The 16423-nt window shown below is 39.6% G+C and overlaps 1 protein-coding gene across 2 annotated transcripts in view; it reads right to left on the bottom strand.

Moving 5' to 3' along the window:
* The window catches only part of TES (testin LIM domain protein), a 46196-nt gene extending 31066 nt beyond the window's left edge, over positions 1 to 15130 (bottom strand). Inside the window, exon 1 of one of the 2 annotated variants that reach the window (XM_053897152.1) lies at positions 15016 to 15130. In XM_053897152.1, coding sequence (XP_053753127.1) covers positions 15016 to 15042 — 27 coding nt within the window. In that variant the 5' untranslated portion in view covers positions 15043 to 15130. Of the gene's footprint in view, positions 1 to 14527; positions 14640 to 15015 lie in introns of those variants that run through there. The other variant, XM_019418060.2, reaches the window with a different exon arrangement.
* Between the last annotated feature and the right edge of the window lie 1293 nt (positions 15131 to 16423).

Raw genomic sequence — 16423 nt, 5'->3', positions numbered from 1 at the left:
TCTGTTTTGATTTTAAATCCAAAGACTAAGTGATCTGTGATGAGACAGACATATTACAAAGTGAAGGGGTATAGGGTGTGCTTATCTACTGCTCTTGTCTTTATTTTTTTCCATTTCAAATATTTAAATGTCTCTTCAATCAAATGGGCATAGTAACACAGAGCTTTGCTCCTTACATATAAATATTCTTATTCCTCTCAGTCTGTTAGCTATTTACTCAGTCAGGCCCAGGGAACAGTCTTCCGGAAGACAGAGTAGAATATGATTTTTAGTCTCTCAGTCTTATTTTCCATCAATCTCAGCACATGTACACACTTGCGTAGTACATATATACACACATATTTCTTGTGTTTTAGAACACAATCATAAAATAGAATACAGAATATCAGGTTTGATTAGCAAGAAATTTTCAAAAATATGTTTAAGACAAAAAATTCACTATTTTTATAATATGCCATAGTCCTCCTCCACATTAAAAATGGAAAAAGATTTATATAAACTTTGTTCTATTACATAAATCTATCTGGTGATGGAATTAAGTAAAAGAAAAAAATATATAGCCCTTCTTTGTGATGTCAGGATGCAAATTACTTAATTCCAATTAGGTAATATTTATAGTTAGCAATTCCTAACTATTTTTCTAGTACTGCTTACCTATTGAAACCCAATGTATCCTCACAGTTTTACTATGGAAAAAATAATTTAGGTTTTTAAAAAAATCTACACTCATTTTAGGTAAGCAAATGATTTAAAAATGCATTGTCTGTTCAGTTTATGCTGGTTCCTTATAAACATGTTTCGAGAAATAGAAATTATTTCTATTCTATTGCTTAAAGGAAGTTGCTTGAAATATTCACCAATAGAATACCTCCTTTGTAGACTCTACTCATAAAAGGCCTTCTCTCAATCCGTTACTTTGAGAAAGACAATGCAGGCTATAAAAATGTCACAATTAATAGGTTATGATTGAGGCTGAAATAGTTTTTTAACAGGATTGGCTGAGCTCCGGCTCCCTGGAAGGACTCTGCAATGGCATGTGCTTTTATACACAGCCCTCAAAGCTTCCCAATTATTAGCTATAAAAGGCATTTTAAAAATCTGAGTCCAAAAGGCGTCTGTAGTAGTCCCTTGAAAGAATTTAGATCAAACAAACAATCCTAATTTGGTCTAGTGTCACTACCTCAACAGCTGACTGTAAAGAGTGTATCCCACACATAGCTGTATATTGAGAGGCCTTTATTAAGACTCTGTATATCCTAAAACTTGAATATTGGCATCATTTTTGCCAGGCCTAAAGGCTAGAGTATCATTTCTTTAGGAGTAACCTGTCATAACAGATGAGTGAGGGCGTGGGGAAGATGACTATGCACTTGTGTTATTTATTGCCACTAGCTGCTTATCTAATCAGAGCACAGGCAGGGAGAGAGCAGTGCAGGTGTGTCCTCACAGAGCAGAGAAGGGGAGGCTTGTGGCACTGGCTGAGAGCGCCATTCCAGGAGGCTGCCCAGGAAAGCCAGAGGATCCAAGGGAACACAGAAAGTAAAGGCCAATGGAGAGAAGGCATAGGAATGGCAACGAGGAGTGGGGGAGGATAAAAAGTACAAAATGACAGGATTCGCATTTTCTACTTTTGCCCAGGATTGGCGTCAGGGGCGTTTAGAACAAAAACAAAGTCTAACAGCACAGACTGGGGGCCTCGGAACCTGGGAAAGGCAGGGAGAGATGTAGGAAACCCTAACTCCAGATGCTGCATGCATATTTACTTATTGTCTATAGTCTTTTCACACCATCCCTTACTCTGGAAAAACAAGAGAATTATGTTCATGTGGTGTTCTGTGTAAACATAAGAGCCTTAACTAATTTTTGACCCATTTTTTTCTTTTCTTTTTTAAAAATGTTTATGTATTTTGAAAGAGAGAGTGAGAGTGAGCGAGCATGTGCAGGGGAGTGGTGGAGACGGGGAGAGAGAATCCCAAGCAGGCTCCTCACTGTCAGCACAGAGGGGCTCAATCCCACAAACCATGAGATTATGACCTGAGCAGAAATTGAGAATCAGTTGCTTAACTGACTGACCCACCCAGGCGCCCCTGACTGGTTTTTGATGTTTGATCCATTAGAGAAATGGTATGGATTCACATGCTTTTTATTTTATAGTTAGACCACAGTCCAAAGATTTCTGCACTACAAAAGGTACACAGACATCATTTTAAATTTGTCTAGGGTTCAGGGGAAAAAGACCACTTTCAAAACATGCATATACCATACCACCTTTTTACAATTAGGATCAAATGTCAGTTGCAGATGAATTTAAGTTTCCTTTATCTTGATAAACAGAACAATTAGTAAAGAAATAAAATGTAGATCTGACTATATTAGAAACAGCCTATTCTGAAGTGACCAGTGATGTCAGGGAAGCTACAGTGTCCTGATTCTTTTTTTTTTTTTTCCATACATACAGAGGGCTATGAAGAGAACTCAGAGTGAGAAAGCCTTTTCTAAGACCCTTCCTGTAGCTTTCAGTGTGGGAGGCTGAGAAGACTTACATTCTAACAATAGAGGGTGTGTAAATTATGATTGACTGCCTAGCAGTACTTAAATATACTGGCTTAAAATAACCATTTGTTCTGAAGTTTATGATCATAATATTCTGCTCATGGCTTTTCCAGTTTGGCACTTTGGACTGGGTTTAGCTGGATGGTTTTTCTAGTCTCAGCGAGGTTCACCGCATCTGCCGTCACTTTTCAGGTCAACTAGGGACAGCTGGCCTAGAGGAGCCTCAGCTGAGATATTTCATCTGTTACATGTGGTCTTTGATCCCCCAGCAGGCTGGGGTAGGCTAGCTCCATAGTAGCAGCAAGGTTCCATGAAAGTAGAAGGAGACAAGGCCTGTTGACGTCCAAGCTTGGAGCACACACAACATCACTGCTACCATACTTTTTTGGCGGCCCAGAGTCAAAGGTAGGAAAATAGATTCCACTTTTTAATGGGAAGCGTTGCAAAGTATTGTGGCTATTTTTGCAATTTATCACAAAATCTCTGAGGAAGATTCTGTTTAGGAAAACATAATACCTAGTCATGTTAAATCAAATGCCCCCTCCTGAGAGCCTCATTGATATAGCTTTGAATCTTTCCTATAGTGACTAGCACATGGTGCCTGCTCAAACAAGTACTAGGAACGATTACTTAAAAAATCTTTACTTTTGGGGTGCCTAGGTGGCTCAGCCAGTTAAGTGCCCAACTTCAGCTCAGGTCATGATCTCACCATTTGTGGGTTCGAGCCGTATCAGGCTCTATGCTGACAGCTCTGAGCCTGGAGCCTGCTTCAGATTCTGTATCTCCCTCTCTGCCCCTCCCCCACTCGTATTCTGTCATTCTCTCTCTCAAAAATAAATAAACATGAATAAATTTAAAAAAAAAATTTACTTTTAGGGGCGCCTGGGTGGCTCAGTTGGTTAGGCGTCCGACTTCGGCTCAGGTCATGATCTCACGGTCCATGAGTTCCAGCCCCGCGTCAGGCTCTGTGCTGACAGCTCAGAGCCTGGAGCCTGTTTTGGATTCTGTGTCTCCCTCTCTCTCTGACCCTCCCCCATTCATGCTGTCTCTCTCTGTGTCAAAAAAAAAAAAAAAAAAAGTTAAAAAAATTTACTTTTATTATAAAAATTAAAATCAAAATTTAAAAATTACAAAAAGGAAACAAACTAAATGCAATAATATAATACATCCCAATTATTGAACTTTAGATATTTTTTGTGTCCAACAAAGCACCAAGTATCAATTTTATCCTGAGAGCGTGCTGTCATAAAATTCTTGATGATATATTCAGGTGCTTATTAAATGGTTTGAAGATCTATGCAGGATTTTCTTCCTTCTAGATTGTATTTATTGATAATGATCACGATACATCTATTTATTGTTCAGGCACCATACTTTGTGCTTTAAAATGTTCATTTCAATCATCCTTACACCCCTGTGAGACAGATAGTTGTAACCCATTTTCTGATCAAGATCCCGAGGTTTAGAATGTTAAGTAACTTTGCCAAATGCACACAGCTTGTAAGTGCCAGGGCAAAGAACTGAATCCAGGATTGTAAAGCTGATAACCACTGCATTTCGGTTCTCCCAACATTTACTCATTGATGCCAAAGTCTACTTAACTAAAACAAACAAACAAACAAAAAACTGATCAGGGAACATTAACAACATTAATAATTAACACTGATTGGGGCACTGGGTGGCTCAGTTGGTTAAGCATCCAACTTCGGCTCAGGTCATGATTTAACATTTTGAGCCCCACATGCAGGTCTGTGCTAACAGCTCAGAGCTTGGAGTCTGCTTTGGTTTCTGTGTCTCCCTCTCTCTCTGCCCCTCTCTCGCTCACCCTCTCTCAAGAACAAATAAACACTAAAAAAAAAAAATGTTTTTTTAATTAACACTGATAAAGCAATTGCTAACACCATTCTAAGTATTTACAAGATATGCTTTATTTAGTTATACAATAACCCAAAAAGGAAGTAATATCCATGTTTTATAGATAAGCTCTCCTGAAGCCAAGAAAACTAAGAAACTTGTCCAAATTTCTAGGGATTCAAACTTATGTCTGGAGACATCAAAGTCTCTTCTGCTCCCTCTAAAGTCCCTGTGTTCAGTGCAGTGAGCAACAGTGGCCCACAGGATGATCCCATCCTCTGCCTTGACTTCATCTTGATCCAGGAGAAAAGTACTAACAAACAACATCTCTATTGTTTTTCCCTGGGACATCTTAAAAGCAATATGGATATTAAGCCATCAAAATCTGTCTTACCTCCCTCACCTTTCTTTAATTTCTGCCAATTTCTCTTCAGTTAATTTTCTATTCTGCCACCCCTGGCACAGTCTAACACATAGCAACATTTGAACATTTGTGAAATCTATTTTCAATTTGTCACAGTATTTAAAAGGTCAGGATTTGTAGCCCCCCCCCCCTTAAAAACCGTTGGCAACTTGCCATTTTCTAGAAAAAATTAGTTCTATATTTCTTCACATGGAGACCGTATAACTTAGCTGGAGTGAATTTGGAGAGCTCTGAGTCTAAAAGCTAACAGAAGAATGACAAGGATAAAAACAAGGATGCTCAGGGTGCCTGGGTAACTCAGTAGGTTAAGTGTTTGACTTCAGCTCAGGTCATGATCTCACAGTTTGTGAGTTGGTGCCCCACATTGGATTCTGTGGTTACAGCTCAGAGCCTGGAGCCTGCTTCAGGTTCTGTGTCTCCCTCTCACTCTGCCCCTCCTCTGCTCATGCTCTGTCTCTCTCTCTCAAAAATAAATGAACGTTAAAAAAAATGCTCTAAAAATAAAATAAGGGATACTTCAAGGTTAATTTTCCTTTATAATTTTTCAGAAGAGCCTCTGAAAAATCAGTAGACTGTGATACTGTGTAGACTGCTGATACCTGAGGTATCTTCAGAAAAGTGTACTTCAGCCTGCAATATTCAACAATGCCACTGTGGTATGTGTGGCGGACTGAAGTAATAATCCCAATTCTTCATTTCCAGGTATTAAACATTCACACCCCTGCCACAGCCTCATAGTCACTAGACTGGACTTCTCTTCTTGATGTCAGATATGACTGCTGTGGCACAAGCAGATGCTTAAAATGGGTTCCTACAGTTGGGCATGCCCGCTACTGTTCCAGCCTTTTGCTTAAGATATTCAGTGATCTAAGGAGGATGAAAGGTCTGTGGAGTCAATGTAGTCCCAACCCACAACTTGGAGCCAAATCCAGACTACACAAAATAGACTCCGGTGTGAAATTTCCTCCTGGACTTCAAGAGATGACATAGTGTAATAAATAAGAATCAGGGTTAGGATAGAGAAATAGATCCTTAGCAGTAGGCGTCTGTACTAGCTCAGTGACACAATTCCCCGATTCAAACCTGTAACCTAGTAGAATTAGAAACCACTGTAGATCATGTACCTTGGCTTTATTTTAGAAGAGTCAAACTGAAAATGTTAATGGTATGACTATCAAAGGCTTACTGACTTTTCACAGCTGTGTTCCTTTGGTTCATGCTATTTATTCTTCCTGCAGGGCCTTCTTTGCCTAATGGAACCTTATTTATCCTATAGGAGTTAGTTTGGATGTTGTTTCCTCCATAAAATGCTCCCAAATCCACCCAATTCAAGTTAATTACTTCTGCTTCTGAGACTTCTTACTAGTCATCTGTATTCCTATTATTGCAGTGCTACTCAAAAATGTGGCAATCTGCAAAGTCTTGGATATCAGTCTGTAAAGAGACATATAAAGAAACTGAAAGTAAGCTATGAGGAATTATTAGCAATTTGACAGAAATTTTATGTCAGATGCCCCTAATAATGTAAAAAAAAATTTTTAAATGCTTATTTATTTTTGAGAGAGAAAGAGTGCAAGCAGGGGAGGGGCGGAAAGAGAGGGAGACACAGAATCCAAAGTAGGCTCCAAGCTAGGAGCTTTCAGCAGAGAGCCCGACATGAGGCTCGAACCCACAAACCATGAGATCATGACCTGAGCCAAAGTCAGATGCTTAACCAACTGAGCCACCCAGGTGCCCCTCCCCTTAATAATTTCTTAATTGGCCTTGTATTTGCCTTTTTTTTTTCTTTTAGTAATTCATTTTTATGGTGTTTTCTTAAAAGTATTGGTCCATGGGGCGCATAGGTGGCTCAGCTGGTTAAGCGTTCGACTCTTGATTTCATGGGTTTGTGAGATGGATCCCTGTGTCGGGCTCAGCACTGACAGCAGAGCCTACTTGGGATTCTCTCCCTCTCTCTCTCTGCCCCTCTCTAGCTCATACTTGCATTCTCTCTCTCTCTCTCTCTCAAAATAAATAAACATTTAAATAATATTGGCCCATGACAGATTCTACAGTGACAGCTATTTTGAGCAACACTGTGTTATAGCACTTCTTTGCTTCTATCCAGTGTTGTAGTTAACTTACATATCTGTCTTACAGATCAGTTTAGTTTGCCTGCCTGCCTTGTTTTATCTACCAAAGCTGCTATCACAGTGTTTTGTGGAATATAAAACTCAACAGGTGATATTGATAGAAATGGAATTTACTTTTTGTAATCTTACATTTAAATTGTCCTTTTAATATTCTCTATGAAAAACAAAGGGTAACTTTGTTTTGTTTAACTCCCAATTATTTTTATTGTAGGCCACTACCCCATGAAGGAAGAAATATTCTTTACCTTTACTTTGTGACTCATTCTATCAACACTTTGAGATATTACACTCAGAGAAACAAAAATCCACCTAACATATGCATGATCATTTTGCAATGAAACATGATATCACTTTATCTTCAATCAAGGGAAGGGCAAATTCACTGTAGCTACACACTTACTAATGGAGTCAGCGCCAAGGCATGTGTGCTGAGCTTTCAGCCTCTTTTTTTGCAAGGCTCACTGTTTAGATAAGAAACTATGCAAACGACAACCTGAAACCTCTTTTACAGTTTTGCATGGTGGTCAGAATGTCACAATAATAAGCACAGCTGAATCACTTGTAATCTGAGGACGATCCAGCATTTCAGAGATTTAACATATTCGTATAGCAGTAGTCTTGCTGTCATTTGGCAGATGAGATCTCAGCGGTCCTCGCTGCCTGGCTTTTCATACAGCTCCCCCTTCAAGCCTGGCCCAAACCCAAGCAGTCCTGCATTCTTGCAGAATACCTAAGGACCAGACAAATTGGAAATCTTAAACTATGCTCTTCTCCTTTTTAAAATATGACCAGAATGAAAGTCACAATACCTGGAACCAACCAATTTTTATACCTATGTACTCAGTGTGATAGGAACAAAGAACCTTCCATAGCATGTTCCCCAAATATACTGCATGGGTTTCTTGTGGTTCTTTTTTCAATCACCTTCTGTTCTTTCCTAATATTTTTGTCAGAGGCAATGAGTAGTGATTATAGTGGTTGATGAGAAGGAAGAAAGAGAAAAGCAATTAAGTCATTTTTGGGTCACAGCATGAACTTGCATTAGAAAATTATAATCATGCATACTCTTATCTCCCCAATTCCCTATTATTTAAGTAGGAAGTTGAGTAGATTGGGCACTTAAGAAAAAACAGGTGAAATAACTCTAAATATGACTACAGCTCTTTTACAGGAAAGTCAAAGACTAGAGCTGGATAACTGAAAAGCATAACCTTTACATTTAATCCCCTAATAACAATGCTCAAGGACAATTTTAATACAAAGAGCAGAGGTGAACTTATCAGTTCACCTTAAATCTTGAAAATGTATGAGGTTTTGAAACCTGTTTTCAATTGGTTAGTTTTTTCTGTTTTCGTCTCCTTGAAAAAGTTGATTTCATAATTCACGATTTATATAATGTTCTCTGAATGTCACCACCCTGTAAAGAGCAAAATAATTTCCTACCATATATTAATGATCTAACGAGAGAGTTTTAAAAAAATCATAGTTTCATGGCAGTAGTTACCAAACAAAGGCACAACCAGAAAACAGAACCCAGGAATGACTCTTGTAGGGCATTTGTAACCAGGAAGAACTTAGTTTGTGTAACTTCATAGGCATAAAATTGTAACTAATTATAGCATTGTCCATTCATGAGCTTTTTCACATTCTAACACATAAGAGCTGCTTTCTCATTTATTTTCCATTTGCCAATAAGATAAATAAAGAAGAATTCCTAATTACAAAGTTTACAAGACCAGGAACCGATACTAAGAATTACCACTAAAACTGCACATTCTCTATGTCAGAAATCTAGTGTACTGCTGACCTGTAAGGAGTTCACTAAGGGGTATAATCCCAGTTGTGCTTTTTATCGTTTATTTTGTCATTTACTTTGCTCTCTAATTCCTTTTAGCAGTGTAAATTCTGTGATACAAGATACCATATCTTTTCTGTTCATGCTACACCCACAGAGTCTAGAGCAGTGCTTGACACATAAAATACTAATAATTTTGGAATAAATCATCTTATTTTAGGAGAGAGAACTTTTAAAGACAATAAAAAATCCATTATTTTTCACTTACCTGTAATTAAATACCAAGGAAAGTGATATATCACATCTAGAATTATTTGATCTATGGTAAAGGAGCAGTTTATTATGCATTTGAAGCTTCCTATTACACATTTAAATTAATCAAACTTAATGTATTCAAATATCTCACAAATATTAAAAAGGCAACTTAAGTAAAAACAAGTTGAAAAATAGCTAAGATTTAAAAAAAAAATGTTTAATGTATAGGTTTCCTCATGGAATTCACAGAACTACCTAAACATTATACACTGTACTATTTTATTAAAATCACACATATTTATATATTCTTGGCTTGTGTGATTTTTAGGCACCATGGAACTTTGTCTACTTGGTAGGCTACTGCTAATATTTATCACAGTTAAAAAGAATCACAGTTCCCCTATTAATTTTTATAGATATGGAAACTGAGATCCAAAGTGGCCAACATCACAAAACCTAGAGTGGACCAAGATCTACTAACTCAGCTCAGAGTGATTTTATCAACATCACACTGATAAGCAGAAGTGAGAAAGCTGATATACTATATTTCTTTCTATACCCTATAGGCCTTTACATTTACTGGGACTTATTGACCTTTTCTATTTTCTGAATACACTGTGGTAATATGGTTTGAAAAAAATTTATATTCAAATTAGCATGGGGCCAAACTGTATTCCTACTTATAATTCTCAGAAAAAAAGAACATAGGAAGGAGTCCTCTTTTGCCAATTTATCATTCTCTTTCTACTAAGTAGGGCCCTCACAGTAACCCTTGTTGTTCTCTGATGGTCCATGAAGTCAATGCCATGCTCACAATGCTGGTATAATCAATCCTATAGCTCAGGGAGAGCCTCATGAAATCACTGATCATTTTGGTGTTTCCCATTGCTTCTTAAAAGATCTTCTTGAATCAAGAATGGGAAATTTAAAACAATGACAACAACAACAACAACAACATTCTTAGCTCTCTGGTCTGCTGTGCCAGTGGCCCTCTGAGCACTTTGCTACTGGGGGATAGAAAGGCTTAGCCTACCATACTATAAGTAAGGCTTTCTATCACCTCAGATATTCAGCAGGGAGAACGGACTCTTCTACAGCCCATCCCATGAGTGCTTCTATACAGTTCCAGATGTCACTGAAATCCCAAAGCAGAGAGCCAAACGCAGGGTTACTGTTGTTCAAGGACCATATTAAGCTACTAGGAGAAGTTGGAAGAATCCTAGAGGATACAGTCCAGAATATGATTGGCACTTGTAAAATTTCTTTGTAAAAGTCTCCAAGAAGTCCCTTTTTACAATACTTTTACTTTATTTGGGCTTTGTCTTTGTCCAAAGAAGGTCTATGACAAATTACACGAAAGGGCAAACATATATCACAAAGTATAAATAAAATATAGAAAACCAGTAGGGTGGTAATTTTATTGGAATAGAAACCACTTCTTCCAAATAATTCCTTTAAACAAAAATGTTGAAATGCGTTTTAGGTTATTCCTCTTTTTATATAAGGGTAATTCATTCAGCATATATTTAGCAAACAAGGCAAGTATATAAGAGGACTCAAGGGCTAGAGGGCATGATGCAGGAGCATGGGTTCTGAAGACTATAGTTCAAGATCATACTTAGGTTCATCTGAAACTGCCAGAACCTATCTACACCTGTTTCTTTATCCTTAAAATGAGGCTAAGGTCTACTTCACAAGATTGCTTTAAACAACAAACAAAACTATACAAGCGTAAATAGAATAAGAATTCATTGCCCAAGCTTGAAATTTAGGAAAGAAGAAAATCATAATCTGGGAGAAGAAACGAATGAGGGTACTAAGAGTTACAGAGAACAAGCTTTGGGAATTCAGAAGAAAGATTTTGCATCTAGCTAGAACAAGAAGAAAGATTTTCTGGAGGATAGCATGTGGGGTGGGGGGAGAAGGGGAGTGTCTTGAAGGATGAGTAATATTTAGTATTGTAGATGAGAAAGCGAAGTCAAGGAGTAAGGTGATGGGACTGGTAACAGCCAGCAGAGATATAAATCCCCAATTCTACTTCATAGGATAGCACAAAGGAACAAAATCAATAGAAAGCCTACTACAGTTCTATTCAAACCAATATTCAGGGCAAGTTAGAGAAAGTGACTTTTCATATCCAATTAATGTAATGAATCACACCATGGGTTAGAAGAGATAAAAGCCCAGCTGAGGACCACTTCACTTTCTTCTATACTCGTTCTGAGGGACAGAGTAACTGCCTCTAAGGCAAAGCCCTGGCAGTACCTTGCCCTCCCATTACCCCCAGCTTTGCCAATGATTCTCACAGCAAGGATGGCTTCAAGCCGAGAATCCAACTGTAGATTTGAACATCCAGGTCACCGTTTACTTACCTTTTCTACTTCAATCAAGGGCCACCTATGAGAAAAGTCTCATTCTAATTCCTAATGGAAATAATCTTTGTGGTTCAGTAGTCTTGCTAACTGCCATCGCGTGGTTTTACTATTTTTCTTTGGCTAATGACAGAAGCTTTTAAAACAAGTTTGGGTGCTGAGAAAGGGGATTTTTAGTGACCTGTAATTGTTAAAGTGCATCTCATCTTTTTTTTAAAATAAAATTAAAGAAACAAAGAAGAGAGTCCTAAGAAAACCAGGTGTGGTGTTAGGAAGGATCAAAAGACAAAGGTTAGAAAAGGAGGTGAAAACTAAGATGTAAAATTAAAAGCCCTGCAGCAATTCCAGGCAGCATAAGGGAAATTATTGGAGTTCTCTTTCTCTCTGGTATGTTTTTAAAGGGAAAAAAGTGATTCTCATGGGAGAGTAACATAGCAAAGAAAGAGGAAAACAGCTGGCTCTGGGCCATGATTTACCATTCACCACAAAATGAGACTCTGTTTCTGCTTCTCAAAGGCCATTGTTTTTTCCAAGCAGACACGGGCTCTACTTACACGAAGTCAATTATAATGAAGAGACATAAGACATAAGGAAGAGATCTAGCTAGACAAATAACTTAGAAGCAGGGCACAGACATAAGGAAGTCAAATTCTACTCCAAAATATTATTAAAACAAAAGCTCTGTACAACCAAACTAGCTCTACATCCTAGCAACAGCTCGCCTGCTTCAAACAAAGCAAAATATAGCAAAATCTAATTATAAAAATCCTTTGTCTTTGGGATGGTGGGACTGGTAATTAATCCAAATCTGGGCAAATGATGTGGACACCAAGTTCTTCTTTTATAAACCAAGAATCCTGTAATAGTATCATCTGCCTAAGTTTTTGTGGAATCAAGACAACCCTTTTTAATTCTTTTTATACAAAATGTTAATGGGGAAAAAAAGGTAACATTTTTCATATGCCTGGGGAAAATTCCTTATGAAATCAACAGTATAAGGGTTTTAGAGAGAAAAAAATACCACGTATCTTAAAACAGATGTCAAGTTTAGTTTTATTTAAGTGGTTGTGTCTTTGTTTCAACTTCCAACCTGACTTTTTTAAAAGTCTGTTCAAACTATTACTTTATTTTGTACACCCAAGCCAAAAAGAAGGGAGACTTGAAAACCAGGTGGCAAAACAGGGTGAGAAGGCTCTGCTAGTAGATCAGAGATAATCTTGTAATGTTTCCTTCCAGAATGTTAGAGAACAATTTCTAAAGGCAATGCAAGTCTCTTTTTGAGATTATGGCTACAGCTATGAATTGTATTGCTAGGATCGCCAAACTCTGTACTGGGAAACTTTTGTCGAATCCACAGGATATCAAGTCTGTCAAGGGTCCTACAAAGGCACAGAGAGGGTAGGGCTGGTGGTCAAATTGGACATTTTGGGGTCTTTTAATAGTTTCCAATTTATGGGTTGAGGACTCTTCCCTGAGAATCAGCAGTGATGACAAGGTAGTGAAACAAGGATTTGTTACCATCATGGCATTGTAAGAGCTTTAAATTTATAGAATCTTTTTTGCTTTGGGGTGGAGGAAGGAGAAGAGTAGGATTAGAGAAAAGGATAAGGTTCTTGGTTGAAAAGGTTACACCACATATCAAAGGGCATTTTTTATCATAATCCACATTTTGAAACTAAGGAAACTGTTTCTAAATAATGTCTGGATGTTTTCCTTGTAAGGACACTAATTCTTAACTTTGGACTTTCTCCCTCAGAATTACTTCCTCTTTGTCCCAATTAATTTCAAAATCACTTTTAAATGTTGACTCCTCCTCTCCGTTTTAAGTACATATCCTTTTCCAGAGCACAAGGTATGGAGTTCCCATATACCTCCCTATACCTACACCCCCAAATCCTCCTGCTGTACCAATATCCCACACCAAAGTGGTACCTTTGTTACAAACCAATGAACCTACATTGACACATCATTATCCCCCAAAGTTCAGAGTTTATATTAGGGTTCACGCTTGGTGTTGTTCATTCTATGCATTTTTACAAATATATAATGACATGTATCAACCATGGAGGTGGTGTACAGAATAGTCTCATTACCCTAAAAAGAATCCTCTGTGCTTCACCTATTCAGCCCTCCCTCCCAAAAGGATGCCAAATTTTAAAAAAGTAGTTTTGTACCAATGTTTATAAGCACAGTCAAGACCCCACGTCAAATTTTAGACATGAGTAGTTCTTACCCACTTGAAAAAATAAGCAGTGTTCATCAACAGAACGCTAACTAAGCAGCAAACAAAATGCTTTTCTAGTGGCAAGCAAGATTAACAAAAAATATTAGTGTTATTTAAAAGTGAAGAATAAGACACCAAACAGGAAGAGAATAGAATGCAGTCACATTAATAATTTACATTATGTTTTCCTGTCCTTATATTCCTTTTTGAGGACTGGTTCTAGTCCTAAGTGATGAACTGTTTTTCTACTGCAAGTTTTCATTTTGCAACATCTTCCTAACCTAATATTTTGCATTTGCCTACATTTTCAAAAATCCATTTCTGGGAATGAAACAGAATTAATGCTCAAGTCAGGAACTTGTTTTTAGAAGATAAAATAATGCAATATTGACAACCACAGTGGGCAAGAGAAGCAAATTCAGTTCTTTTTCCCCCCTTCCTCTCACTCTGCAGAACTTCCTTCCCTATTTGATAAAGGGCAGCTAGCTTAAATTTACCGCAAAGTAAACAGGACCAATTCTCTGGAACCAGACCTTTCACAAAGAATGTTACACTGGAATGTGACATCAGCATTCCTTCTGAGTCACAGTTTGGTGCCCACCCTTTTCTCCCGGGAGACGTGAAGCTCCCATACCAGGGAGCAGCTCAGGTAGGGCTGTGGATCATGAAGTCCCAGGGGCGGCAGAAGGGGCGCGGTGGACAGCCTTGCGGAAACGTCTCCTTATTCTAAACCAGTAGTGACAATCTCTCCTTAGGGGCTAGCTGCCAAAATGGAAGAACATTTTCTTTGAGAGATAAAGCACTAAGAGGGAGGCAGTGCTTTAGAAGTCAATAATGAACAAAAAAAGAAAAAAAAAATCACTTGTCACGTTATCACTAGCCTCGAGTAGGAAGGAAACGCATGAAATCAGCACTCACTTTTGAGAGACACGCTCCGCCAAGATGGGAGGGAAGGAGGTCTGAACTGTCAAAGTCACATCAGTGCTCCTAAACCACAAAGGCTTAATAAAGTTGAACTTCCTGAGACAGGAAGAAGTGTCATGATCTCGCCCGAACTTGCCCTGCCCTCATCCTTTTTTTTTTTAGGTAGGCACAGGCGCAGCTGAAACAGACTAAAGGAAAGTTTCAAACACCTTCAACCGTTGGACTTGGTTAGACTGGAAGAAATGTCCCGCGCCCGGTCTAGCTCTCGCGCCGGACTCTCTGTCGCTCCCGGATTTCAGGAGTTAGTGGGGCTGCCAGGCACCCCCGCTGCCTGCGGGAGAGACCGGCACCTGGGCCAGCCCACAGGGGACCCGGAGCCAGCTCGCGCGGGGCAGCCCGTGCACCCCACCCGCTGCCCGCAGCCAGGGGGCGGCACCCTGCGCAGGTGAAGCGGCTGCTGCCCGCCGTCCGCGCCCCCCTACCTTCTTCACTTTGGCCTCCAGATCCATGTTTGTGTGTCAAAGGAGGTCCTCCTCCTGTCCGCGATCTCACTCCCAGGATCGCCTGGCCTCTGGCTCCTCTGCGGGTACTGGGGGAGGATCTGCAGGGACTCCAGTTACCGGAGCCGCTCCACCGGCTCCGTCAAACTTCCGCTGCCCAGTCCTCCGCAGCCTTCCTGCTGCGGGACCCGGGAACAAAGAGGCCCAGGCAGCCAATGGCAGCCGGGCACTGCCGGGCGGCCGCCAATCACCGAGCGCCGCACGCACCTTCGCAGCCAAGCTGGTCGCTGGCAAGGTGAGGGGCGGGGCCGAGTTCGGGAAACTCAGACCTGGTCTCTGTGGGTGCACTGAGCTTCTGCAGATTCTCTCGCAAAGGAATTGGGGTCCACCCAGCCCCTAGCTGAAGATGAGGAAGACCCCTTTCCATTCTGGCAGCTTGTACCTGTGTTTGCCTGAGAGCTTAGATATGTGTCCTGGGGAGTACTTATCTCAGTGTTAGCTTCTTGGTTTATTTTTGGGAGCAAAGAGAAAGACAAGAGATAGTGGAGACTTTTAGGGATTTCTGTGATGGGCGTTGCACCCTAATTTCGCTATTGAGTTGTAGAGGTGACCATGTCTCAAATGCTTTTGTCCATAACCCCAAGCACTGGCAAACTTCATCTCACAGCCCTGATCTATAAACAGAATTGTATGTATGTTTTCCTAGCATTCAATTGTTCAAAAACAGGGATGATGTGAATCGCTTCAGAGACAGGTTGTGCCATTCCTTTGGAAGTAGAGGTTTGCCCTTTGTCCCTGCTACCTGAAATAGTGTGAGGCTGCTCATGTTCTCAGGCCTTGATGAAGTTTCATAGGCATAGCAAGCAGCACTAGAGCAGCAGAGCTATTTCTTGGCCTCATGCCAGAGTGATCACAATGAATACCATCGGATTGGTGGGTCTGGAAAGGAGCCTAGGGATTACTGAGTATAACTTTCTAATTTTTCTGGGAACTGAGGACCACAGAGGCCTAAGGATCTGCCCAAGTTCTTAGTGTCTTGGAGGCAGAGCTAGTGCTCATGAGTCTAAGCAATGCCTCCAGCATGTTTGGCAGCATAAACGCAGTATGCTAAGTAAAAGACAAGAGCCCATTTCTTTTTCAGTTTGTGGTAATGACAAAAAATTATAATGTGCAGACAAAAGGTGACCTAACCGAGCATCTATTTTTAAAAAGAAAAATTCCCCCAAATGTAGGTATCTGGGTACAGATGTCTCTTCCTTTGCTCTGAAAATTTGGTATGGAAAACACCCAAAACTCATTTTAGCCAACACTCTGAAACCTTTACTTACTTGGCTATTTGTTAACATTGTTCAACAGAGCATTGATGTATAATGTGTATGTTTTCCTTACC

Source organism: Panthera pardus, unplaced genomic scaffold (genome assembly GCF_024362965.1).
Source record: "Panthera pardus isolate Hobbes unplaced genomic scaffold, ASM2436296v1 HiC_scaffold_8, whole genome shotgun sequence".
In the NCBI taxonomy this organism is placed as follows: domain Eukaryota; kingdom Metazoa; phylum Chordata; class Mammalia; order Carnivora; family Felidae; genus Panthera; species Panthera pardus.
The sequence above is the reverse complement of the archived record's forward strand: the minus strand, read 5'-3'. Positions and strand labels throughout refer to the sequence as shown.